A 27,478-nucleotide genomic window follows, 5' to 3' on the forward strand; every position below is an offset into this window, starting at 1 on the left:
ACCAGGTTAAGGCAGGAAGAAAAGCAGTGCTAAATCATAATCAGTGGCTTATTTATTTCTCTGCATTGTTGCATCTCTGTGACCTTGGCGAGCCTTGGTCTACCCTCTGGTTACAATAGCAGCCCTGAGCCAGGACGCACACGTGTGGGTAGAGGGAGCTGGGAAGGAGGCGATGTGTGTCCAGGCGCGGTGCTGTCACCAGAACCTGAAGAAGGAAGGCAGTGATGGTGCTTGGTGTGACATTGCCTCTGCATCATTAGACCGCTGCTGTTCTTTCTGCTGCATTGTTAACGTATAGCTCTCTTGTACAACGCCTGTAAAAAGAAGAATTATTTTTGAAAAGACAAATATATTTCCACACTAACAGTTTTATAAAGATGTCAGCGAATAAGTAAAGGCATCATTAAATCACATTTTAAAGGCAGCCTTCTCGTTGTGATAAATCTGCATTATCAAGTCTCATTTCTGAAATGAATCATACATTGTAAAACTTTATGAGAGTTGAGTAAAAGATCCCTGTTGGCCAGTACAAGTGTATATTGTCAAACCATGCAGAAAGGATAGCTTCAAATCCCAGTGAAAACACTGATAGGGTTACACCCCTTTCTTCAAAGCAATATTTCAAGTACAAGTTACTTTTGGATGGTAAGGAGCTTTTCTCACTGCTAAAGTAGCTTATTCAGAGAAAGCCGAGAGTAAACTCCTGTTCAAAGGATCACTGTACTCAGGTTGGTGCTGTGAGAACACAGCTTGCTCTTCAGAGAGGCTTGTAAAATCAGCATTCCAGAACTGCAGCGCCCTGATGGGGCACGCTCACCACCTAGGACAGCCCTGAGACATGCCCCCCACTGCCATAGTCCCAGCCTCACACCCCCTGCTCCCACCTCCACTGCCACCAGACCAGAGAGGCAGCACGCTTCAGCCTAAGGAGTGGACTGCTGTTTTGTTATCTTAATAATTAATACGTTCATATCCATGGCTGTTTATTTTAATATTTTAAGCATAGACAGCTACACCAACACATGACTCTGATATACCATATTACCATATTAACTACCGTATGATATATTGTTGATATACCATATCAAAAATATATCAGCCAAAGAGGGTCTAAATAATTGTCAGCTCCTTGGAGAGCTGAGTAAAGATGGCAGGGGTAGCCAAATGTTCAGTGCTGGAAATGATTTGTGTTTGTGTGCGTATTTTAGGTCATCATGTTGTGCAGCGGTGTAACAAATGTTTGTTGGTGGCTTGTGTGGCAACACCACCCAACATTACCTGCTTTTTCATCTTTTTAATGACTGCTGAGTTCATTTTACTGTAGGAACACATGCCTGTCTTAAGACCACCTGACTTTAATTGTTAGTCAATGACAAAACATTGCTGTTGTATTGTTCCATAGTAAGATCTCAAGTGAGATGCATGACAATCAGGCTCCTAGGCAATGTGACAAAACTGGAAGAATTTCAACTCAGAAAATCAGAAGGATGGAAGTTGAGAAGTGAATTTAGGTGGCCAATTCAGTAAAGAGGGAGTGTTTAGTCTAAAGAAGAAAAAGTGATAGCAATGACTTAATAATGTCCCTCTCCTCATCCTCCTTCTGAAGAAACAGACTAAGCAACACTTGAATGTGTGTTGCTTCTTACTACACCATGTACAAAGAACTAGTTAGGCATCACTACCTGTCAGTGTAACCAAACCTGGTGCACAGCCTGGATGCGCACTCAGAAAAAATGTACGAGAGAGTGGTCTATTAAAAAGTCACACTCAACAAATGGATTGTTCTTCCCACATCAGATAAAATGTCATATATAATTAGAAAGTGTCCGCCGGGCACGGTGGCTCACGCCTATAATCCTAGCACTCTGGGAGGCTGAGGCGGGAGGATTGCTCAAGGTCAGGAGTTTGAATCCAGCCTGAGCAAGAGCGAGACCCTGTCTCTACTATAAATAGAAAGAAATTAATTGGCCAACTAATATATATAGAAAAAATCAGCCGGGCATGGTGGCGCATGCCTGTGGTCCCAGCTACTCTGGAGGCTGAGGCAGGAGGATCGCTTGAGCCCAGGAGATTGAGGTTGCTGTGAGCTAGGCTGATGCCACGGCACTCATTCTAGCCTGGGCAACAAAGTGAGACCTTGTCTCAAAAAAAAAAAAAAAAAGAAAGAAAGTGTCATTAAATTTTAGGGCCTGAGAAATATACAGTCTGTTGATCAGTTGGGATTTGAGAATAAAGAAGATTAAGTCAAAATGAACAGCATTCCCTCTATAAAGCTCCCAGTCATAGCCTCAGTACCTTCTTGGGAGCTCCTGGCTGTGCTACACACACTCAGCCTCAGGGTTAGAACCCAAGTAAGAGTGGGGAGACATTCCATACCAAGAAAGTCAGGGCCTGGACATAGGCCACACCTATTGGAATGGAACAGAACATTTGGAAAGGGTTCTGCAGTGGAAAGGAGTACAAGTCAGGATAAGCAATCCTCAAGCAGGTCCAGCAGGTGCAGAGGGTAGTTCTGGACGACAGACAAATAGCACAGCCTAGAAGCTGGCTGGCACTTAGGTAATGTTCCAGGTAGGTGGCAACAGGTTCAAAAACAGACTGTAGCCCAAGGAGGGCTGGGAAGCTCATCGCAGGACCTTAGGCCTTTTGAGAGTTCAGGGGATTGGGTTGAGCCAGGGTTCAGGGCCAGAGTTGCCCACAGTCTGCTTTTGTCCAGCCCCTAAACTAAGAATAGATTTTACATTTTTAAAGGTGCTAAAAAATAAAGAAGAATATGGGACAGAGACCTATGTGGCCTGCAGGGCCTAAAACATTTACTATCTGGCCCTTTACAGAAAAAGTTAGCCAACCATGAGGTTAGGCATGGAGTTGAATACATTGATAGAATCGTTATTGGAACCAGAGGTGGGACGCACTATTGAATTACCAGGAATCAGTGAGAGCCAATTCCTGGACCCAAGTACATAACCAGAGCAGGATCCAGACCAAGGCTCACCTAACTGTGGAGCCACTTCCTGTATTTCCCCTTCCAGAAAGAAGACTGGAGGAAGAGCCTGGGAGAATCTGCATGTGAGAGAGGGTCAGGTGGGTCCTGCAGCAGACAGGACATGCCTCAAGAACACGGGTGTGGTGGCAGCAGGGTAGTGCCCTACGTTCATAGTGATAGCTTACAGCGCACTCACCCAGCCTCTGTCTCATCAGATTTTCACAGCCACCTGCAGGGTAGCATTTTCCAGTTGTGAGAGCAAAGACCCAAGAGATAGTGATTCACCCAAGGCCGTGCAGCTAGTGAGGACCAAAACCTAGGCCCAAACCTGGATGTTGTGATTCCTAGTCTGGTGGACTTCCCATCCCATCACAGCCCCTCTCACATCATAGTAATCCTGAGCCAGCAACCCTCTGCACCTGGCTAGGTACCTTTGGAGTACTTTTGAGGGCTGCATTTGGAACTTTTCTGCCCACAGTATTATCTCCTTATCAGTCACTACTGCTAAAATTATCTTCCTAAGACTTCCTGATCTCTTACTCCAAAGCCTCCTATGATTTTTCAACTTGCTGCCCTCTACCCAGCGGGGTATAGGCATGACCTATCTGTTACAGAATAGCAGTTCTCAAAGTGTGGCCCCCTAGACCATCAGCATCACCTAGGAACATGTTATTAAATAGAAATGCAGATTCTCAGGCCCCACCTCACACCTACTGAATCAGAAACGCTAAGAGTGGGCCCAGCAGCCTGTGTTTTAGCATGCCTTCCAGGCGATGCTGAACTTCCCAAGTTTGAGATCCCCTGGAATAAGCACATCAGAATGTGCATCAGAAGCATTTATGAATGCATGCCTGCACCTCCTCCCCATGGGACACCCTGGACGGGAGCATTGCTGGTGTTCTGTCTAGAGGGTGGTTGCCGCGTTCCTCACTGATTATGAAGGTGTTAGTGACAGCTACAACACAATTCATTGTATAGTGGTTCTGTTATGAGAACCAGTGAGAATTTCACTGCCACAGCAAATTCTTCAGATGCTGTCACCAACTGCTAAGCATTCCTGTACTAGGGGGAAATAATAGAGTTTAGGAGTATGGGACATAAACCTGCTATTATTATACATGCAGAAAACCTGCTTCTCCAGGGACTGAGACTTGGGAGTTCCAACATCTAAGATCTTCGGAGGGAACTGTATTTCCCAAATGCTTACATTTCTGTAAAAGGCATAATGGACTCACCCAGCTACCATAGTCCCAGCCAAGGACTCCCAGGAGTGCTCTGCAGAACCTGTACCAGTATGCTGGTCCCCAAATCTGTCTGCTAATCTGGGCATTTTGAAAGTTGGGAATCATAGTCTTTCCCACAAAGGCTATAAAATTGAAGATAAAAAAAAAAAATCATACGAAACAAAAATAGCCATCATTCACTGGAGGCCCAGTCACATATACTGAATCAACAAACTGTGTGATGTCAGAGTTGCATTCTTAATTTAGCATTTCCCCTTCATGATGTTTTGTCATATCCAAAAGAAATGGTTCTAAAACGGCACTGGTCAACTTTAATTATAGAATAGAGCAGTGGTTCATCATAAAGAATGAAGGGTGAATATATAGACATACTCCCCAAAGTCTTAACATTGATATTAAGAGCCTTCTCCATAGGGCAGTACTTAGGCAAGGGGTGGAATAGAAAAGAGTTATGCAAGGGATGGAATAGAAAGGAGTTATTAGCGGCAGTGGTGTTAGATTGGGGGGAGGGATTTAGTTAATCTCTAGTTTAAAGGCTCTTTGGTATGAGTTTCAGATCTAGAGTTCTGCTGACTTGATGGAAAATAAAAAAACAGCTGAATGATAAAACAGCTGAAATTTCATCTGTCTCTACATCTCACACCCCACAGCCCTTCAGGACTGCCCAGCAGGGCACCAGTGTGATCCTGATGGTGGCAGAGCCATCACAAGGGAGGAGATGAGCAAATCATCTGGCAACTGTAGGAAAATCCACTTTGTGCTTTCACACACTTGGTTGAACTTTTCAAAAATATTGACTAAACAACTTGCCAGCTGTGATTACCAACAGCTCTATTTGACAATCTTTGACAGAAAGCCAATGGGCATGTGCGACGTCATCTAGCGCTAACAGGGCCTTCGTTAGAGCCTGCGAGGAGATGAGCGCACTCCTGGACCTGGAACAGCCATTCCTGTCCCCGTGCTGCTTGCTGGAGCGTCAGTAAACTGTTTGCTGAGCGAGCCAAGAGGCAGACATTGAAACCTGCCTCTGCATTTCCATCACTCTCAGGGTTTTTTATGTTCCGATCTCCAGGAACACAAATAATATTCTTTCTAAGATGCTGCAAAATACAAGTGATAGAAAATATCATGGAAAAGGTGAATTGCCAGACAGTAAGCCCTCATGACCGAGAGCTTATTCATAAAATGATGACAAATTTATTGCGCACATTCACTGCTGGCTTTCTGAGATTAATAGCTGATCTATCTGATTTGAAAGGCTGACAATAGAATCAGAAAGAGTTACTGGTCAGTTTTCTCACCCATCCCGTTCACCCAGCAACCCTCCTCCCCAAGAAATAATATAGAAAAATAAGCTGATTTAGCTTCAGCAACAACCTTATGGTATTTTATTGCAGGAGATTTCCATGTGCCAAGGATAACTTTTAACCTTGTTGAATGCAATTTGACTTCTTGGCATCTGCCTTCAACTCTGTAAAACCCTCAGGGCAGGAGACTAGCACAGTGAATAGGGGTAGATTGAAACACAGTCTGAAAGGAAGCCATATTTTCTGATGTGTCTCGTGGCTGCTTGTTTACTATGAAGTAGTAGTCATTGTTTGATATCTTAGCCTTGGGGGCAGGAACAAAATTCAAAGCAGGTGTTAAGAAATACACTGCATCAAATCTTGGGCACACACATAACACAGGAAACCTAGGTTTGCAAAATATGGGGAGAGAATCTCTAAGGTTGCTGGCCTGAAGGGAATTAGGATTCCTCACAAGAGCAAGGGACCTCCCAAGCAGCCTCCCTCTCCCTGTTTTTGCTCCTCTGACCAAATAAAACGATCTGATGATTTAGATGGCCTACCTCCAGTCTCTCTCTGTGCCTAGCTAAATCCCCCTGCCTGTCTTGGCATCTGATTTTGTGTCATAAATTATTTAGCTTATCTAACTTAAAATATGTATTTAACGTATGACCTTGTCACCTGCCTGTCTCATTGTCCACCTGCTTGGTGAGCTCACAGGAAGCCAGCAGTCTAGCTCAGTCCTTCCTACACTCTGGCATCTGCCTAATGCCACACGGCAGCCTGGTGGAAGGCACTGAGATTCGAGGAGGGAAGCAGGGCTGCAGGGGAAGTTAGTTCTTGCCTGCCTTAGGCCAGTGTGTGGCAGGAATCTGGGGAAGAGGCCAGAGAGGGACTTGGAACCAGCCAGTGGAGAGCGAGGGGCCTGAGAGAGAACATGCACCCTTTGTAAGTCTAAGAGAGGTCTAGGCCAACAAGGATTAGACCCAGAAAGTCGTCAGTGCCAAGCTGACAGGTGGTGATGGTGATTTCTTTTTAATCAAGAAAATTTTTGAAAAGGAGAAATGATTTTTTAAAATTCCACGTCTTTGACAGAAGCTGTCCCAGAAGGAAGAGGGTTGCGTGCCCATACCGCTGCACAGCAGTTTGCAGATCAGTCACTGTCTCAAGTGTTCACTTAGGATGCAATGCTTTGTGTTGGATATGACAGTTAATGCAAATTCCAGAAAGGGCCTTTATGGGGCCTGCCTCCAAGACTTGTCACCTTTTTATTACAGAACTCATACTTAGAGGTTCCAGTGCGTTAAATAGCTCTAGGCTAATCTTGGGCAGCTCCGTGCTAGGAGTGATCGTTTTCTTCATAGAGAAACATTTTTTTGGACTCTGAAGATTTTTTAAGCTTTTCCCATCGCCCACAATTTCTTATCTGTTCAGCTGCAAATATCAGGCCCTCAATGGCTGAAGAGGGAGAGTCTATTTTTAAAGTTTTTACTGAATATCTGCCTGGTGTTAGGTGCTGAATGAATTTGGCATGTCATCGGATCTGGAATACCCGCAGGGGCTTACTGTGATTTTTAGGTATGAAATTGATCAGATTTGATTCTAAGAATGTCTAGGGATCCTTCTGGAAGGCCACTCACTAGCTTAGCTGTGTGTGCTCTAGTAGGTTTCTGAGGTCAGGGCCCAGTTTTGTTTTGCATGGGCTTTTGGCATGAATTTCCATAAAAGCAACTTTTTTTTTTTTTTTTTTTTTTTTTTTGAGACAGAGTCTCGCTTTGTTGCCCAGGCTAGAGTGAGTGCCATGGCGTCAGCCTAGCTCACAGCAACCTCAAACTCCTGGGCTCGAGTGATCCTTCTGCCTCAGCCTCCCGAGTAGCTGGGACTACAGGCATGCGCCACCATGCCCGGCTAATTTTTTATATATATATCAGTTGGCCAATTAATTTCTTTCTATTTGTAGTAGAGACGGGGTCTCGCTCTTGCTCAGGCTGGTTTTGAACTCCTGACCTTGAGCAATCCGCCCGCCTCGGCCTCCCAAGAGCTAGGATTACAGGCGTGAGCCACAGCGCCCGGCCTTTTTTTTTTTTAAACCTGAAATTCTGGGGCCATTTAGTCTTCCTTGTGTTCTAAATCCTTTTGTTATTTAAAACACTAGGAAATGAAATTGCCAAATTCTTAACATTTAAGAACTGGTTCTTGCCATTGCCTAGCCCTCACATTCCAGCCTGCAGTCTGGAGGATGGGGCGGCCGGGCAGTTACACGAGCCCCTGAGGAGGAGGCCCCCCTGAGGAGGAGGCCGCTCTGCTCCCAGGCGGAAAGGCGCCACTACTTCATTAAGCCAATAACTTTGTGTAGCATTGTTTGCTGGGGACAGGGAATCCCCTGGGGAAGGCACATGGACTTTGCTCTCTCCTTACCAGCCTCCAGAGGTGCCTGCTGGCAGACACTGTGGCCCAGCGGCTGGCTCTGTCGTCGCCAATCAGTGGAGACCTAGACCTTGGTTTTTGTATATTTCAGGCAAATTTCAGCAAAATTCCCAAGCTCCTAAGCTAGGCACTGAGAGGTCAAACGTTGGAATGAACAGCGTGGAGCCCATGCAGGGCCATGTCCCATAGTCCTAGCTGACCCCTTCTCAGCCCCCTGACTTGCTGATTTCCCTCCTCATGCCAGCCAGCAGTGGGGGGCCTGAGAAGGGTCAGTTTGTGGACTCAAAATGGGAGTGGCAGAATGTTGGTCTAGACGCTCTGCCTGGCTCCTGGAGTCTGGTCTGAGTGTTTATGCCCAGGGACAGCTAGGAGTTTTGGCCTCCCAAACAAGTGGCAGCAAGAATTTATTTGTTAACTATACAAACACACACCCGCTCAACAACAGACGGGCTTGAGGCAGAGTAAATATTTTATACAAAATCCATATGTATTAGAGCCTTTGGGAGCTCCGAGGACATGGAGAGACCCTGGATGATTTGAGGATGAGGACCCCTGCCACCTCCCGTCTCCACACTGTATCTTGTGAGTTGGTTTCTTATGGTTCTTTGAGGCTCTAGATGCTTAAACTTTGAGCAAGAGTAGCTTGGACAGTAGCTATTTCTGAACCCATCTCTTATTCCCTTATTTGTTCAAAATCCTCTTAGTGATCTGAACTTTGCAAAATAAAATCTTTGTACCTAAAGAGCTCAGCTTCTCCCGAAAAAACTAACAAAGGCTCCTAAAGAATACCTTTTGCCCTGAGGGAGTTAGAGGAAGGGAGCTATTGGCCTTGGAGCTCAGAGTTGTGTGACCCACTTGGTGTTTGGGAGGGTCTGGGACTTCTGACCACACAGCGGTGTGTTCCAGACACACTCCTCGAAGAGTCCCAGGTTTCCCTCTCGGCCTCTATGGTCTCTTGGGGAAGGCAGATAATAGACAAGAGCATAGGCCATTAATTATAAGATCCAAGTGTGACAGAATCCCTATTAGAAAGAACACATCTCTTCAAAAGACTTACTAGACATTTAGAACTGCTGCAATAGAGTTTAAATTTGTGAGGGAAACCATTAAACCTTGTAAGAAAGAAATGCCAGACCAAGAGGGTGCTTTATAGACACTTAATTTGATTGACTAGGCCTCCCCTGTTTCTACCCCGCACTAAGCTCTTTCCCAGATGCAGACACACACACACACACACACACACACACACACACACACACACACACACACACACACACACACACACACACACTCTCTTCCACCACCGCTTGTGTACAAACATGGATACAAAGACAGGAAGAAACATGAATTTGCTTTTTTTCTGCATGATACTCAAAACCATTGCGTTTCTAGCACAGCTGCTGCTGCAGGAGAGAGAAAAGCACTTGGCCCCAGAGTGTGTTTATGTGTTTGAGCAGAGAAAGCGATTTTTGTTGCAAGAAGCTCTAAGTGAGACAGACAGAGTCAGAGAATGAGAGAGAGAGAGATAATTATCTAAATTATGTTCGTGCTATTATCGAAGACGAATATAGTTAAAATGTAATTAAATATGACGGGCTAGCAGGATGTAAGCCAAGCTTTGGAATGCTAATCATCAATTACCGCATCCCCTTAGGGGAATCAGGGAGCTGTATGGCAAGGGGTGGGAGCAGGAGCTTGGGGATGGGGGCTGAGAGAGATGTAGAGTATTAAAACAGCCCCCACCCTGTTCTCCCCCACTTAGTCATTCAAATACTCTGTGAATGTCCCTGGGACACATACCTTTCTGTAGCTGCCCCAGGGGTTAGAAGCTTTCAGCTCCACTCCTATGAGGAGCCAGCAGGAGGGTCCTGACCTTCTCTGGGAGAAGCAAGCCCTCTAAAAGGGAATATTATGCTATGAGAAGAGGAGGTGAAACCCAAGACTGGCTTATGTTATAGCAGTAACTGCAAGTGCATTTACCAGAGAGAGGCTTGACATTCCCCCTCCGCTAGAACGCATAAAATGCCCACCTGAGATCCAGGAATGCCAGGCGGGAAGTCAGAGACTGCGGGACTGTAATTAGGGTGCCACGTGTCTGTGCCGCTCCCACCACTCCTTCCCCAGCCTGCACGCTACAGTCACTGGAGGAGGTTATAAAGGACTCTGACGCCCAGATTTTAAGTTTTAATTGGTCTGAGGTGTGGTCTGGGAGTTGGGATATTTAGAAGCCGGGCAGGTGTTTCTGATGTGTGGCCAAGGCTGAGAACTGCTGGTCTAGCTAGAACCAGATTTCTGCCAACCACAGGAAGACAGGCAGCAGGGACTGAAGACTATTATCAGTTCTCATATCCTTGTGGGAACTTCAGCTGTACCTGTCTCAAGGCCAAGAAAAAACAGTGTAAGACTATATATATTATTAAATTTTTAAAACACTGAAACAAGGCCGGGCGCTGTGGCTCACGCCTGTAATCCTAGCTCTTGGGAGGCCGAGGCGAGCGGATTGCTCAAGGTCAGGAGTTCAAAACCAGCCTGAACAAGAGCGAGACCCCATCTCTACTATAAATAGAAAGAAATTAATTGGCCAACTGATATATATATAAAAAAAAATTAGCCGGGCATGGTGGCGCATGCCTGTAGTCCCAGCTACTCGGGAGGCTGAGGCAGGAGGATCGCTTGAGCCCAGGAGATTGAGGTTGCTGTGAGCTAGGCTGACACCACGGCACTCACTCTAGCCTGGACAACAAAGCGAGACTCTGTCTCAAAAAAAAAAAAAAAAAAACACTGAAACAATTTTTATGTTAGTTCTGGTGCTAGATCCCCAAGTAAGTTTGAGGTTGGTGGGATTTCTGTACAAGAGTTAAAATCTTAAATCATTCCATTTTTACCACCACCTGAGCTCTTTCCAAGGCTGGGGTAGAAACCTGGCCCCCTCCTCGGACTGGGTGGGCGATGTGAGTGAGCGAAGCAGGCCAGGGCGGGCTCCAGGCAGTGAGACAGCCCCCAGAAGCTGTTCTCAGCTCCAGCCGCATTGTCATGCAGGAAAAAGGACTCATGCATGCCTGATCTTCTGGTGTTTGAGAAAAAACAGAAATCTGTATTTTGGTGTTGAATCTCCTGATTTTTAAAAATACTCAATAAACCAGCAAAACATGTCTATGAACCTCCCACGTGCAACTTCTGATCTCAGTGAGCCTTTGGCTGATGAGCATGTGACCAAACGGTCACTAACGCCATGGCTGCTAACGCTGTGTTGCCCTGCTGCCTCCGGTCTGCAGTCAGGTCAGAACAACTCGGCCCCGTTTTTCCTAAGCCTGGCACATAGATGTTCTTCATAAATAGTTGCTGAATGGACAGACAGGGTGAATGGGGCAAGCCCAGAATTCCCTGTAAGTCTGGGCAGCGAGATAGCCATAAAACGCAGTTAAGCATCATCCAGAACAATGAGCTTACTCCTGTGCTAGGGGAGGCTGAGGCCTGCACCCTGAGGCTTCAGTTTAGATTGGCATCAGCGATCTGAGGCTGACGGAGCTCTTTAGAAGGGAATGAGCAGGACCGGGGTGGATTTTGCGTGTGCTGCGTAGGACACCCTGTCTAGCTCTGCCTCTGTGAGACAGCAAGGAAAGACATGCAGGCCCAGTTTAAGAGCTGCGAAAAGGTAGTGATTCCCTTGTTACCCAGTGCTGTGGAAAATGCCCTCTCCCTCACATACCCGGTCCATAGATCATCTTCAGATAGGATAGACGAGATGAATGTGGTCCTTGGCCCCCACAACCCCGTGCCAGACGCTGAGAGCAGCAGGCTGGAGGGACGGCGGGCAGCGGGGGCCAGCCCGGGAGGCGCTCTCACAAGGAACTGTCAGAGGGATCTTAAGGCAAGGCTCTGTGTTCACTCAAGGCCTTTAATACCCGTCACATCTCAGTGCCAAACGACTTGGAAGGGCACCGCCGTCACTGCTGTAAGCTCAGTTGACAGGGGACAGCCTTTATTATTTCCTCCCTTTTTGAGAATCTTTTCCAAAGGCTCACACTTGCCTTCCAGCTGTGCTCCCACAGGTTGTAAATAAATCTGTTCTCCACATACCCTTTCCATCCCTTGTCACCACGGGCCTTGCTCCTTTTTTGGTCCTGCTTTTTTTTTTAAATTTTAAATATTTTTATTTTTGTCAAAGTTACACATGGACATAGATTTAAGAGTCAAATAGAAGCACAAGACTTATAACAAAAAGTAGCAATCTCCTGCTTCACCTTTCCCTACCCTAAGTCCCACTCTCCAAAGGCAATTGCTTTCCTTTTCCTCTTCTAAACAAAAAAATTAACATTTTGAAAAGATGTATTCAAAGCAAATATACTTAATGTCATTTAAAAATCAAAAACTATAGACAGCAAAATGTCTCCCTCCTACCTACCTCTGCCTCCAGAGATAGTTTATGCATAAACAAATGTGTGAGGCCAGATGCAGGTGTCTCATGCCTGTGATCCCAGCACTTTGAGAGGCTGAGGTGGGAGGATGGCTTGAGGTAAGGAATTTGAGACCAGGAGAGGCAACATAAAATTTGTGAGATACATCTCTACAAAAAATTTAAAAATTAGCCAGGCATGGTGCCACATGTCTGTAGTCCAGCTATTCAGGAAGTTGAGCAGGAGGATCGCTTAAGCCCAGGGGTTCAAGGTTACAGTGAGCTGTGATCATGCCACTCCACTCCAGCCTGGATGGCAGAGTGGGACCCTGTCTCTTAAAAAAAAAAAAAAAAAAAAAAAAGAACTGTAGTCTCCCATTTTGTTTTGTTTTCTCCAAGATCTCGGCATAATTTAAATGTCTTTAAAAATTCACATCAACTGTGGATTCGGCTAATACATATCATTACATCATTGGCCCTTTTTTTTCAAATGCAAATTTTTCTATGCCTTGGAGATCCCTTGAGTTTCCCTCCCTCCGCCCCTTCAGCTGCTTCCTCTTTCGTGGTGGGGATAGGGATCTGCCATAATTTACTGAACCAGCCCCCAGTGATGAGCGTTTGGGTTGTTTCTATTCTCTTGCAGTTCAAACAGTGCTACAGTGTAGTTCCCATTTCTGCCATTTCCCTATGCTGTGAGCATGTCATGAGTTAGTGCAGGGGAATTGCTAGCTCTAGCAGTGTATGTTTCTAATATCTTGCTAGTTGGAGGTGCATGAGTTTACAGTTCCTCCAGCAGTGTGTCAGAGTGCCCGTGTTCCCCCACCTTGTCCAGCATAACATGTGATCAGACTTTTAAATCTTGAGGCAAATATGTTCAACTCTTTTAGACCTATTGTTTTGGTCTGTGCCTTCATATTCTAAATTGTATGCCTCTTCTGCTATTTCTTGATTCCATTAGTGAAAATGTCTATTGTGGTCTTACTTTGAAAGATAAGAATTTAGCCTTGTCACCCTTTCCTCTCACAAGTCCATGCATATTCTTCTCTCCCGTAGCTTCCTGCTTAGATAGATCACAGTTTTTCTTTGTATCAGATTGTTTGCTTTAGCATGACTATGTAACTGTTGTTCAGAGCCAAGCCATACAGTATACTACAATCACCTTCCTTTTTCTATCATTTGTTTTTCCTAGAGTTGAAAATTGCTGAGTTTTCCATGTACCTAATTGATTTTCTACATACTTATCACTGATTCTTCCCCGTAACTCTTGTCAGAGCAGCATAAATTCTCCTAACCTGGCCCAACACATCTCTGATCAATCAGTTTCTTTTTCTCCTCTGAGATTTCTGCCCTGGGGCCACCTGCCTCCCCCCTTCAGTCTGGACTGGTTGTTCTCTGGGCCTGTTGTGCAGCTGTTATCCTGGTATCTCCTGTCCACCATCCCAGGAATTCCTATTGCCTTTATTCTATGCCAGATCCTCCATTTCCTGGATCCCATAACTGTCCTTGTCTTAGTTCAGTCCTTTATTTTGAAGGAGCACATTTTCTGGTATTTAATTGTGAATGCATTGGAGGTGATTTTTTTTGAGATTTATGCCTGAAGGAAGGTTTCTTTTTTCTGTCCTCACATTTGACTGGTAATTTGGCTGGGAATAGTACTCTGGCTGGGAACTAATTCTTCCCTCAGCATTTGGGAGGAATTGCTCCATTATCTTTTAACCCCCAGTGTTGCTTTTGAAAACTCTGACGTGTGTCCGATCCCCAGTTCTGTCTGTTGGCCTGCCTGTTGCCCTCCAGGAGCACTGAGGTCTTCTGGAGTTTCTCAGGAACGTGCTTTCGTGCAGGTCTTTTTTGTTTGTCACAGTGGCTACTCTGTGGGCCCTTTAACCTGGAAACTTCCGTCCTTTGTATTTGGGAAAGTTTCTCATGATGAGGACTTTAAGGGCCCTCAGGCTCACGCTTTCGCTGCTTTCTCGCTGGAGCATCTGCTAACTGGATAGCGGGCCTCCTAGTTTGAGCCTCTCATTCCCTCAGCCTTTTTCTTTTATTTTCTATCTTTGTCATTTTGTTTGACATTCTGGGAAATTTCCCCAACTTATTAATAAGTTTCTAACCTATTTGTTGAATTATTCACTTCACCTCAGAGTTTTAATTTTATGAGTACTTTCTTTTTCTCTAAATGTTTCTTTTTATATCATTTTATTCTTATTTCAAAGATATATTAATAATAATGCTTTCTTTTATCTTTCTGAGGATAACTTAGGGTTTTTTCCTTGAAGTTTTATTCTGCTTACTGAATTTTATCTGTATCCTCTGAGTTCTCTCCCCCCATTTGCTTTTGGTCTCATCTTTCATGTTAGAGTCTTTCCTTGGCGATCCCTGACTGGCTGTTCACCTTTACAGGTAAGACATTGAAAAGCCGGCTGGAAGTTCTGTAGGTGGCTGGGTGTGTGGGCTGCGCTGAAGCATATCAGCGGGTGGGTGTTCGCTGGGAGACCGCCCACTCGGTGAGAGCCGCACCCTGGCGCTTCCGTTCTTCAGGATCTGCACGGCCATTGCCTCCAGTCCTGCAGATACTAACTTGGTGGCCGATTTACCAGAGAGACCTTCCTTAAAGCCATGTGTCCGTCTCAATCTGTTCACACTGTTTTATTTTTGTTCACAGCCCCTCTTTAACTCTGATAAATTTGTGTTTTTGTCTGGCTTCCACTGGAATGTAAGCTCCTTCAGGGCAGGGACTTTGTTTTCTGCTGTATTCCAGTTCTAAAATGGGCCCATCCCATAGTAAGCACCTGACAAATATTGATGGAAAGGAAAGAGAGTGGGTCGTTATCTTTAGGGCCCTCCTCTTGGGCCGGTAGGAGTCTCCAGAGATGCCCTCCGGCCTCCTACCTTGGAGGTTAAGCCTGGAGCACGGTGGCCCGAAGGCCGAGTGGGGAAGGGGTGGGGGTGTCTCATCACCTAGAATATTCACTTCTGTGTGACTCCTCTGCTCCCAGCCACCGCAGGATCCCACCCTCTGCTATGCCTGGCGCCCCAAGCTGTCTCTGCTCAGGGTCTCCAGAGTGAACAACCTGCTGCCACAGTGCAAGAGCACTCATCCCGCTGTGCAGCACTAGGGGAGGGGGTGGGGAGTGCACCTGCTCCTCTCCGTGCACTCTGCCAGCCCTCCTGGTTCCGCCCTCTGCACGTCTCCACCCTCGGAGACGGCTGCTGACTCGAGGACTCGAGCCTTTCTGGGATTCTTGAGTGTGAATCCACTCGCTCCCTGCGTGTCTTCTCTCTGAGGTGCTGACACAGAACGATGCCATGTTTCCTCATCCTTCCCCTTCCTTTCCTTTCTGGTTGTGTCTGTGTGTGTCTGTGTGCGTATCGTGTGTGTGACACATAGCACATATATTTGATGGGAAGCATATATACATTTCTTTGCCACCTTTTTAGTGGAGGGAGCTCCATAAAGACCAAAGACTAAGCCATGTGTTCGGTTTGCTGTGTTTAAGTGCCAGTCTGGCCCTGCCCAAATCCTTTCTTATCTCTGTCTCTCTAGTGTTCAGCAGGTCTGCTGCAGGAAGTTTCTGACATTTGCATTAGATGCAGTAGCGTCACGTAACTTTCCAGATTCAAGAGGAGTAGGCACCCTCAGCCTTGGCACAGGATCCGGAATCATCAGAGAGGCAGGAACAGGAAGGCCGCTCTCGGCTGAGCCCTGCCATCTTCCTTTCTCCTGGCCCTGCTGTCTTCCTTTCTTTTGGGCCTGGGCGGTGCCGTCGAGAAGCACTCACACACGCCCCGCCTGTGCTGAGGCCACTGCACACTCCTCCCCGCCCGGCCGCTGGCCTGTCCTCTGCTTCCTCCAGCAGCGCCACATGGCAGTCACACCCCTTCTGGGGAACCAACTCCACTTTTCCCCCTAATTTTTATATTTGCAGTGTAGTTCATTCTGCCTCTGGCAAATTCTTTCTCATATAAACGCAGACACAGTTTTAATCCCTGTCTTCTCTCTTTTCTTTTTATTTCAAGAACCATTTAATATACATAAAAGAATAAATAGTAATATAACACTCACTCACATACTCATTCCCGAGAACTGACCGTACTTAATATTTTTTGCATACACTCCAAGTCTTTTCATTTTAATCAAAGAAATGAAACATTCCAGTTAATGTTGAAATCTCCTTTGTTCCCCATCAGTGGTCTCATTCCTCGCCCTCCCCCCAGAGACAGCCACTGGCGTGAATTTAGCTTATATCCTTCTAGAATATTTAAAGATACTTTACAGGCATATGTGTTTCCATGAGTAACACATGCAGTTTTGTGTGGGATCCGCATTGTATGTAGTATCCCACAACTTAGCCCGGGCAGTTACACGAGCCCCTGAGGAGGAGGCCGCTCTGCTCCCAGGCGGAGCATCCTCACACCCCCACCGGGGTTTTCACCCCAATTTCACGGAGGAAATGGAGACTTGAGGACGCTGGCCCTGCCTGGGGTCAGCTTGTGATCTACTCGTGTGATCCCCGCGTTTCTGCCCACTGTGATTTCCAGCCCTGGAGTCTGGTGGGAAGCTCACCAACTCACGGTCGTTAAATCTGGCTTCTGTTGTCCACTCCTCACCTGACAACTCTGATAGCTGCACAGGTGACTTAGCTTCTCTTTGCCTCAGTTTCCTCTCCTCTGAAATGGGATTCAAATTGGCTGCCTCCCTGCCCAACGGATCATGTCACAAACCAGATGAGATAGGATAAATCATGCTGGTGAGGCACTTTGTAAGCCACACAGTGGTCTGTGGATGGGAGAGGCTTTGAGGATGACATACTTGGCCCATTTTTTCACTTTCCTTATTAACAGACAACCTACCGTGTTCCAGCTGCATCCCTATGATTTTATATGCATTACAATATTTAATCCTCATTCCTCAAGCCGTAGCTTTAGAAAGATTGTTTTCTGGCTTGTTTATTACTACTATGGCAACAACATTTTTTCTTCCTTTATAAACATCATATCCATAGTATTTCAGCCTCATTATGGGTTAAATTGAGTTTATGGGTAGGCCTTGGAACCCCATCAAAATTTATAGCTGTATTTCTGTGGAAAAATTGCTTCTAAGCATCAAAAAACCAAAGTACAGGGGAATTTTTAGAACACACCAGTTTTTAAGTTGGGACCACTGTACTGTTTGCGTTGTTCTCTAATTAGTTTGTGAAAGGATAGCTAATCTCCCTGGTGAGATTATAGACTTCTTAAAGGTGGGCACTACATCTTGCATGGATCCCCCATAGTACCCAGCAGGTGCCAAGTTCAAGAATGTAGTCAACACATACTTGTTAATTCTTCCAAAGCCCAGCTGCCTGTCTTTCCCCAAGAAGTGGGTGCTGATTACAGTTGCCTGGGTGCCCCTGGGAACGTCTGTGGTCATCATCATCCTACACTGTCAGACTTGATGACTCACAGATGAGGCCCACCAGAACCAGTATGTCTTGTCCAGGTTCGCGCGGCTGAATGGTAATTATAACAGTAATAATAATATCAACTAATTGTTTTAGTTCTTTGTATGTGCCAACACATGGCTAGATGTTTTACATTTGTTAGTGTATTTAATCTTCACAAAGTAATTTTAGATTGTTATTTTTATTATTCCTATTTTACAAATGAGCATATTAAGGCCCAGAAAGGTTAAGCAACTTGCCTAAGGTCACAGAGCTGGTAAAAGCACAAAACCGAGATCCAGACATAGACAGCCTGGCTCCAGGCCGCGAGCTCTCGGCTGCTGTGCTGTGTGGCCCGCCCCGGAAAGCCCAGCAGTGAGCCTGCTGCCTGGACTGTCAGCCAGCCACCCTCTCAACTGGGGCTGCTTGGCCTGATAGTGCAGCGCTGGCATTTTCACTGGCTTCGTCTCAAGTGATCTATATTAAATCCTTGGTCAGTAGGCAAGACGGGTACTTTTTTAAATGCTTGCATCTACACTCCACCAACTTCTAACAATACAGAAAAGTACAAAAGTAAACTAATGATTCTTGAAATCCTTCCATCCAAAGCTAAAATCTTGATTTCAGCATTTGCCAACATTTTGGCAAACATTGTTACAGACACCTCTTTGAATACGTACGTGTATAGAGTCACGTTTACAGCTGGACATAATTGGGACCGCATTCTAGATGCACCTCTGTGACCAGAGGAGTGATGTTATTTCTGTCAGTGTTGGACAGATGAGGAAAGTACCTCTCAGAGAAGAGCAGTGACTGGTCGGGTCAGAGCCAGTACAGGCTTGAGACTTCACTCCTGTATGGGGTTTTTGGTTTTTATTAAGCCCTCAAAGCAGAGACCATGTTTATTTTTGGCCTCCTTGCTCCTTCCACCGCCCCGTCTGCACCCAGTGCTGGCTGTGTGCTGGGGGCCGCCAGGCCTCTGGTGCCCGTTGTCCTTCCCAGAAAGAAGCTCGCCTACCGGAGAAGAGGTTCTGTGCACTCGGAGTGGAACATTTGTGCAGCTGTCAGTGAAGCCCAGTAAAAATGGCGGGGCAGCTTTCACATGGATGAAACGGTGGTGGTGGTTTCCCGCCCTGGGAAATCTTGGCTGAGGCAGTATCCTTGGAAGTCCCACAGTGACTGCAAGTGTGGCCCAGCTGTGGTGACGGCTGTTCCAATGCCACCTTATCATTTCCCTATCAAGCAACGTTTCAAGTCATTTTGAAGAAGTTCAGGGGAAATAGAATCTGATAGTTGGGCAAGGAGAGATGTTCATGACCTCGTCCCAACTAAGCAACTTCCCTTCCTACTGATATTTGGTCTTAGCATTGGTATCTAGTTCTGCTGAAAATGAAATCATATATTCACCTCTCAGGCTGTGTTAGTGAAAATGAACTCTAATGTGATTAGATATTAATGCAGTATAATGGAGGATTGGTATTAAATTGAGACCTTCTGATCTTATTACCCCTCAAATGCTCCCTCCCGCTCAGGCTGCTGCCCTGCTTCCCCAAGCAGAATCGAGGGCGGCGGGGCCAGAGCCCTGGGCCCTGGGCTGCTGCGGGAGGGAGCCGGTGTAGGGAGAGAGGAGCGGAGGGGCTGCAGAGCAGTGGCAGGGAGAGGGAGCGGTGTAGGGAGAGAGGAGCGGAGGGGCTGCAGAGCAGTGGCAGGGAGAGGGAGCGGGCTCGCTGAGCCGCACTGCAGGGACCTCCTGTGCAGGGTGGAGGGCGGAGCCGGCGGGACCCCAGGGCCAGAATTCTGGGCCCGCCGGTGCGTGTTGGGGACAGGGAGCTTCCACTGCAGAGTTTTACCTTTATGTCGAGCATCGCTTGAAGACTTGACAGGCAGCTGAGACGAACAGCATCCTCACTGTCTCTCCTACTGCCCCCTCCGCACCCCAATCCTTTTTGTGAAACTGTGACTTGAACCTGATAGTTGTCAGTGGCTGTTGTGGCTTATCCTAGTTCTGTTTGCCTTTCCTGGAGGCATGGTCTGAGAGGCAGGCAGGGGTCCAGCTTTAGTATGTGCATGGCTTCCTTTAGAGACAGGGATGGGACTCTGATATTCTGCATGGTGTGAACCTCGGCCAGGGGCAGTTCCCCTCATTTCTCCTGGCCTGCTGGGGGAAGGGTGCCAGTGGGTGGTCAGTTCCACTACTCCCCTTGGAAGTGACAGCCAGGCCTGTGGAACCCCCACACGGCCGCGAGGGCCTCCCCGCCAGCCCGCAGGCCGTATCCCGCCCAGCAGCCCCCCACGAGACCTGGGGGTTCTGGGAGGACAGCAGTCCCCCACCACGAAAATGGACCACGAGCGCAAGCCCTGGGCATGGTCACATGGCATCACCTTCATGTATGAATAATAGCATTTTTACAGAGAGAGTGATTTTTCTTATTCTGTTTCTAGAAAATTGCTTTCAGAGGCACAGACTTTGCACACAAGATGGTAACGACTTTTTAATGACCTTAAGGGGACTGGTGTCCAGGCAGCAGTGAATCAATCTCAGTGGGAGGTTCATAGTGAGAGAGAAGATGGAACACCTGAAACCAAGAGGGGAAAAACAAACTGCAAATACATATATTTTCTTTGCTAGCATTACTTGGTAATTAGACAATTATAGGAAACAGCTTCCCAGCAGCTGGCATTTCCACTGTGAGAGCGGAGGAGGAATGGCAACAACTGTGAACTCCTCACATTTATTACAGAAAATATTACTGGAGTTTACAGTGGTGGGTGCCACGCACTCCTCCCGTGCGCTCTGATGAGCTGCCGAGCCTCAGCCCGAGACGGACCCTCCTCCCGGGTTTGCTCTGGGCCTGCTCTGCCGGCCCTGCCCACGCCGGTCAGTGAGGACTGGCCTTTCAAATACCGGGGACGAGTTTGAGCCACCCAGAGGCAGGCCAGTCCTGAGAGTAGACGGTCTGGGGGCGGTGTTTGGAAGCAGAAAAGGGGGCAGAGGTTTGTGGAACACTTGCCTCCTCCCCCGTGCCACCACGCACCTGGGGCGGTTAGATGGTAGCGCGTGACCCCACTGCACACCCCGAGTGCCGGGACCCCGCGGCCCCCACGCCCTGCCCCGCCAGCCCACTTCCCTGCCCTCTCCCACACGCTCAGCCCAGGAGCCTCCCACTCTCGTGGTGGCTGATGAGTGGCTGCGGCTGTTCCGCCGGCAGCCCTCTGAGGTCGCCCCACCGTGACCCCACTGCACACCCCGAGTGCCGGGACCCCGCGGCCCCCACGCCCTGCCCCGCCAGCCCACCTCCCTGCCCTCTCCCACACGCTCAGCCCAGGAGCCTCCCACTCGCCTGGTGGCTGATGAGTGGCTGCGGCCATTCCGCCGGCAGCCCTCTGAGGTCGCCCCACCGTGGCCCCATTTTATAAACCAGGAAATGTATTTTGTGAGCTCCTTCCAACCATCATTACATTTATATGTGTCGGCACTGCACTGTTGCCATGATGTGACCCTGGTCTGCATTTTGTGCTTGCTTATGGGGGCTTTATAAGAATTCTAAGTGACATTCGTAGATGGGTTGGGGTGCCTTCTTTGACAAGATTATAGGCTCCCAAATAGGGACACCGCGTATCCCCCGCCCCCCCAGCCCACATTAGGTGCCGCCTGCTGCCCTCCTTCAGCGCGGTCTCCCAGGGACAGAGGCCTCCCTCGGGACTCCGTCCACGCTGTCAGCAGGGTTAACGGCACCGTCTAACCGGGCAAATGGTTGTGTCCCCTCACAGGTCCTGGCAGTCAGTAACTTTTGAGAGACAGCCTGCCTCCTTCATCCGCATCGTTGGAACACACAACACAGCAAATGAGGTAAGCGTGTCTCCTCACGAGAGGTGCTGTGATATTTCATGATGTGCGGCTAAATGCTACATCCTGAGCTAAGCGGGACTGTTTGTTCTGCCCGCTAATGGCTCGGTGTTCAGACAGCTTGGTACAGAAGAAAGTCCTGCTATTGCACAGCTGGGACATCATTATCATTTCGGATGTCTCTCCACGAACAAATGAACACAGCTCCCACTGCTTTGCTTATTCCTGTCTGCAGAGCTGGCCACTACAGAGACCTTGAGAGGTCAAACTCCCCGTCCCTTGTCCCTGAGTCCTCAGAGTCCTCAGCCTCCCAAATGACAGCAATTTTATGAGGTTCCTTGCTTGGTCCTCTGAGCATGTATCTTACAGATGGCCATGCTGTTGACTTAGTTTGAGTATCACACTCTTTTATATTGTCGTACTTCATTTAGTGTGTCCCTCCAAAGGCCCTCAAGTTAAAGATAGAAAGCATAAGGAAGGGTAAGATTAAAATTCAAGAGGTAAATGAGGAGCATAAAAATAGTAACAGCCCTGCAATCTCACCCTTGCATGATCTTCCTCAGATCTATACAGGACTGGCTTTGTGGGCGTACCACTAGGACAGTCATGTGGGGCCCTGTGCTTGGGGTTTAATGCTCTATGGCACCATCTTGAAATTCTTAGTTTTTTTACCTTTGAATTATGCTTCATAAGGGGATGCCCCATGGGACAATGGAGCACACACCAGGGGCTTGGGGCCTCTGCTCACATGTGATCCTGCCTCCTGCCCCGTCTCACCTTCCCAGGATGGGCTTTTGGCCATCCACTCCCTGACCCGTGGTACCTGGCCTCTGCTTGGCCTCCTCATCCTCATCCTGCCCCACGACCATGGCACCTCCCGGCCCCAGCGGGGCCCTGGCACAGTAGAAGAAGGACCAGGACCTGGTGTGAGTCTGAGCTAAAGGCACAGGATAGGGCCCTGGTTCCTGTGAGGGCTGCACTGGCCCGGGGGACCCCTCTGCCAAGGGAGACAATGTCAATTAGCAAATAAAACACAGCAGGACAGCTCAAGAGAGAGACTGAGGGAGAAAGGAGAAAATTTTTTTGCTGCTCTTTGAACACGGGGCTCTCCACCTTCACCAAGCAGCTGGGCCCCGCACATTATGGAGTTGGCCCTGGATCCATGCATTGCCTTCGTGGAATCAGAATTTTCCCAGAACACATCAAGGTGTTTAAAATGCTTCAAGAAGCATCTTAAAAAGTGAAAATATTGTGAGATAGTTTATATTCATTTTGCCTTTTCTATTTATTTAGAATAAAAATGATCCACACCCACAATGTGTTTCTTGCAGACAGCAGCTTGCAAACAGAAACCTGGAACTTTTTCTCTTCTTTATTTAAAAACAAACCTTAAAATTACAAAAGTAAACCAATTGATCTCTAAATTTGGAAGCTAAGAGGAAAAAAAGTTAAACCAATTGATATTTTTTAAAGCAAAATTTAAGAATTCTAAACATCAGGTCATAAAAGCCCTTTTTTCTTTTCATGATGTACCAAAAGTAAATTTGAATCTGTATTTTAATACATATTTGATCCCACAACCAATATCATATTTTTAAAATTTTGCCAATAAATCCCAATTATTTTTACCATTTAAGCTATGTTAAATTAATTATGTATCATTTAGTAAATTTGAAAACAATTGAAATTCATCTTTACATAGTAATATATCAAACTAGAATTAAATATTTTTCATTTGCAGTCCTTGTTTCTTATACAATGAATCCTGCTGAAAAGACCAGGTTTTTCCTTTAATTTCTAAGTGGAACTTGAAAGTTTACATTACAGCAGAAGGAATTCTCAAGTCAGAAAAGGCTGAGAAGCCCTGAGGGAGGCCTGCTCTGAGTCCCAGCCCATCACCTCAGTGGCCAAAGGAATAAAGAAGAAATCATGGATGTCTTTTTCCAAAGCTATTCTAGATGAAGATATAATTTCCATTATAGATTCTAAAGTTAGAGTACAAGATCTCTCTTCCATGATGGGTCTCCCAAAAATAATCTGTGCGAGGGTCCCAACCACTTTGGTGGAGCCGGACCAGCCAGTTTGAATGGGTTGGGTGGTAGGTCACTAGCTAAGTGGTGCTCTGTCACATTTGGCTGATGAATAACTTGCTCATCGGCCTTATTGAATCTACCGTACTATTGATCAGGAAGAAAAAGCCTCAAAGTAGTGTTGTCAACTGGGAAACATCTTATGTCATAAAATAAATAAACTAACAGGATACCATTCTCAGAGCACACAGAGGGCACAGTCAAGCTGTTCAGCTATTCACTGGGCATCAAGAATATGGCAAACCCTCAAAGAACATTCTTCACTGCCGCACGCTGGGTTCTAGGACATTATTCGAAGTGGTATTCCTATCGCAGAGAAGAGCAGAAATGTGTGTGGGCGGAGTTCAGAGGTGTGAGGCATGGGGCTGCGTGAGGGACTGAGGAGAACTGGGGTTGGTCAGGCAACTCCCAGGAGACAGCTCTGAAGGAGAACTGTGACACACAGCGGGGCGCTTGCCACCTCATGGGGGAGAGGCAACAGCCGGAAAGGAGGCTGGGGTGAGAGTCCAGGGCAACCCTGATTGATGGTCCCCTGGTAGCCAGAATTGTGGGGTCAGGGCACCTCTTTCTCACCAGGAGGGTGGCCTACAGGGCAGGGAATACAGCCTGCCTGTCCCCACTTGTTTGCCAGGTGACATGAGTGCCTATCTCAGTCAGCCTGGGCTGCTGTTGCAGAATACCATAGACTGGGTGGCTGAAACAACAAATGTTTGTTTGTTTGTTTGTTTATTGAGACAGAGTCTTGCTTTGTTGCCCAGGCTAGAGCGAGTGCCATGGCGTCAGCCTAGCTCACAGCAACCTCAATCTCCTGGGCTCAAGTGATCCTCCTGCCTCAGGCTCCAAAGTAGCTGGGGCTACAGGCTTGCGCCACCATGCCCGGCTACATTTTTCTATGTATATTAGTTGACCAATTAATTTCTTTCTATTTATGGTAGAGACGAGGTCTCACTCTTGCTCAGGCTGGTTTCAAACTCCTGACCTCGAGCAATCCACCCGCCTCGGCCTCCCAGAGTGCTAGGATTACAAGTGTGAGCCACCGCACCTGGCCAATAAATGTTTATTTCTCACAGTTCTGGAGGCTGGAAGTCCAAGATCAGGGTGGTAGGCAGGGTCAGGCTGTTGATGAGGGCCATCTTCCTGGTCATGCCCTCACTCGACCTTCTCAGAGAAAGACAGACAGGCACAGAGAGCTCTAGTCTCTTCTTTTTCGTATAAGGACACTAAATCCCATCCTGGGGGCTCCATCCTCATGACCTCATCTAAACCTAATCACCTCCCAAAGGCCCCACCTAATACCACTCCACCGGGGGTTGGGACTTCAACATGGGAATTTGGGGGGGACACAAACATTCAGCCTTCCCTTTAGCCGCTGAATGTTTGTGAGCTCAAAGACTTCGTGCTGATTTTAGGAAGTACAGATGGAATTGGTTTTTAGCATGGACAGTAATATTGTCTTCGTGCATAAAAGGAAGAGAGAAGCGGGTCAGTAAGTCCTTTGCCGCAGCCGCCAGGCGGCCGTTTCCCCAGGTGCTGCCCATGCGGACAGCAGCAGGCGGCGTGGGGGCCCTGTGATTGAAGGTGCACTGGGGGCGTGGGGAGAGGCCGGCCTGTGTGAAAGCGGCCTGCGCTGCTGGCTGTTCAGAGGGGCCTCGAGTAGTTTGGCGGCCGGGGACCAGAGAGTGCCTGTGAGGACACCCCGACTCCGCACACCCAGCTGCTGCTGGGACAGCAGGGGGACCCCCACGACGGGAAAGCCGGGGAGACAGGCTGGGATGTCTTGCCGCCGCAGGCACGCGTCCGTCCCACCCCGTCGGCCAGGCCTCCCGTCCGGGGCGCTGTCTGTCTGCTGCATGCTAATCTCCCCGCTTTCGCCCATGCCGCAGCCTGCCAGTCCGCGCGGCTCAGATTTCTTGATCGCCTGCGCTGGCACGCTTCTGATTTCCTGCGGCCTCCGCGCCTCTCCTCGGGGAGGGCGCGTCTGCTGCCCGCATCTGTCTCTCATCTTCCTTTGTGAGCACCACGGCAACGAATTCATTTAATTTTTTAGCTATGTTTACGACTTGTGTCAATAAATTCCCCTAATGCTTACCTCTTAAAGACTCCACCACTTCTTCCGTGACCTCCTGCTCCTCGTGCACTCGGCACCGTCCTCGTGGTTTCCTGCGACGACTCAGAGCAGTGTCCTTTCCTTTCCCTGGCCTGGGGCTTGTCATCCTCTGCCCCCCCCCCCCCCACCCTTCGCTCTGTAATCTCCTTGCGTGGGTCTGGTTCCCGCACCCCCGCGTCTCTCCTTCACCCTCGAGCGCTGTTGTCCTCATCCTCTCTCTGCCCACGCCGCCGCTTCCTCCGTGCCCGGCACTGGCTGGCAGACGCGTGGCAGTTTGTCTTTCAGGGCGTCCACCTTCCCTCCGACTTGCATTCCTCTGATTCTCCTCAGTGCCTGTGACCAGAAAGGTCCTTCTTGGCCATTCCTCAGTCACTTTATGGTGGTCTCGGTCCCAACTTCGCAAACCCGTGGCCATTCCCATGTGGTTGCCCGCCTGCCCCTCCGCCAGCCGGGGGAGGCGACACTGACCCACGGGGGAGGCGATACTGCTCCCTCCTGCGTCTTCATGTCTGAGCAAGGCTGGAAACGGCCTAGACGACAGCACCGCACGCCGCACACCGCGTGGAGAGCCTCGTGTTTCCACCCCGCGCTGTGTTCAGGGCTGCGCTGGCGCTGATGTGTGGGTCTCCACCAGCCCCCTCGTTTTCATTTCGTTAATTATCTTACAAAATAACTAGGGCACACACCTATGTCTTTAAAACAAATCCAGCCGGATCTAAATGAGATCAAGTCTGTGGACCTATGAAAATCCGTCAGCAGTGTTAAAGAATAGCAGTGTTTCTTTTTGTGGCTTTTATGAAAACCTGGGTTTGAAAGTTCTGGAGTGATTTTTCAGTAAACAGGGAGTCCAAGGGCACAAGCATCCCTGGGGGTTAAAAAGGACTGTAGGAAAAAAATCCCTTTGCAGTATATAGAGGGAGGGTTCCTGCTCACAGAAACCCGCAGGAAAGCTCTTGCCAAGTCAATAACAGAAACCGAGGACGGTATTGACAGGCCTTAGGGCTCTCAGGGCTCCATCTTGCTGCGTCTTCGTGGTGAGGACGAGGCCGTGCCGTGTGCATCTTCGCGCCCCAGCGCCCCGCCTAGAGGCCTAGCTGCAGGACCGAACGACTCGACCTGTACGTCTGTCCCGCCCTCTCCCAGCAAGTCAGTCAAATACAGGAGTAAAGAAAAGATTTAGGAAGGCAACTTTTCACTATCAAGAAACCAAGGCGTTCCAAGATAGAGCTTCTGCAGTCATGCTGAGGATTTTCTCACACCAGAAAGCAGCAACTTTTATAAATGGAAAAGTATGCGTACCAAATATCTCAGCATCTCCCAGCTTAGGACCCTGTTAATAAAAATGATAACTATGATAAACTACAAGAATAGCAGCTAGTGTTTACTGAGCACTTACTGTGTGCCCGGTTCTATTCCAAGCCCTCCGTGTGTACTACACCATTCAATCCCCAAATGTGAAGTAGGCTCTACTCTGACCCTCAGCTTAAAGATGAAGAAACTCAATACCAAGTGTCGACAAAAATGTAGAGCAATAGGCAGTTCTTACCCAGTGTGGGTGCATGAACCGATCCAGCCAGTCTGGAGAGCGCTGCGGTGTGTCCTGCTGAGGCTGAGCACGTGGACACGCTGCCCCGTCAGCGGGTCACCCTGCTGCGTGCACTCAGGGGGAGCTCCC

At 47.9% G+C, this 27,478-nt stretch overlaps 1 protein-coding gene and 1 non-coding gene across 2 annotated transcripts in view; one reads left to right on the top strand and one right to left on the bottom strand.

The window, feature by feature from the left end:
• Positions 1-27,478, top strand: part of BTBD9 (BTB domain containing 9) — a 390,983-nt gene that overhangs the window by 351,965 nt on the left and 11,540 nt on the right. The window contains exon 10 of the mRNA XM_012746790.3: positions 21,531-21,609. Coding sequence (XP_012602244.1) covers positions 21,531-21,609 — 79 coding nt within the window. The remainder of the gene's footprint in view (positions 1-21,530; positions 21,610-27,478) is intronic.
• LOC142871289 (small nucleolar RNA SNORD45) lies at positions 12,736-12,817 on the bottom strand. The gene has a single exon (XR_012919540.1). It is a non-coding gene; the product is annotated as a small nucleolar RNA SNORD45 (small nucleolar RNA).

Source organism: Microcebus murinus, chromosome 5 (genome assembly GCF_040939455.1).
Source record: "Microcebus murinus isolate Inina chromosome 5, M.murinus_Inina_mat1.0, whole genome shotgun sequence".
In the NCBI taxonomy this organism is placed as follows: Eukaryota; Metazoa; Chordata; class Mammalia; order Primates; family Cheirogaleidae; genus Microcebus; species Microcebus murinus.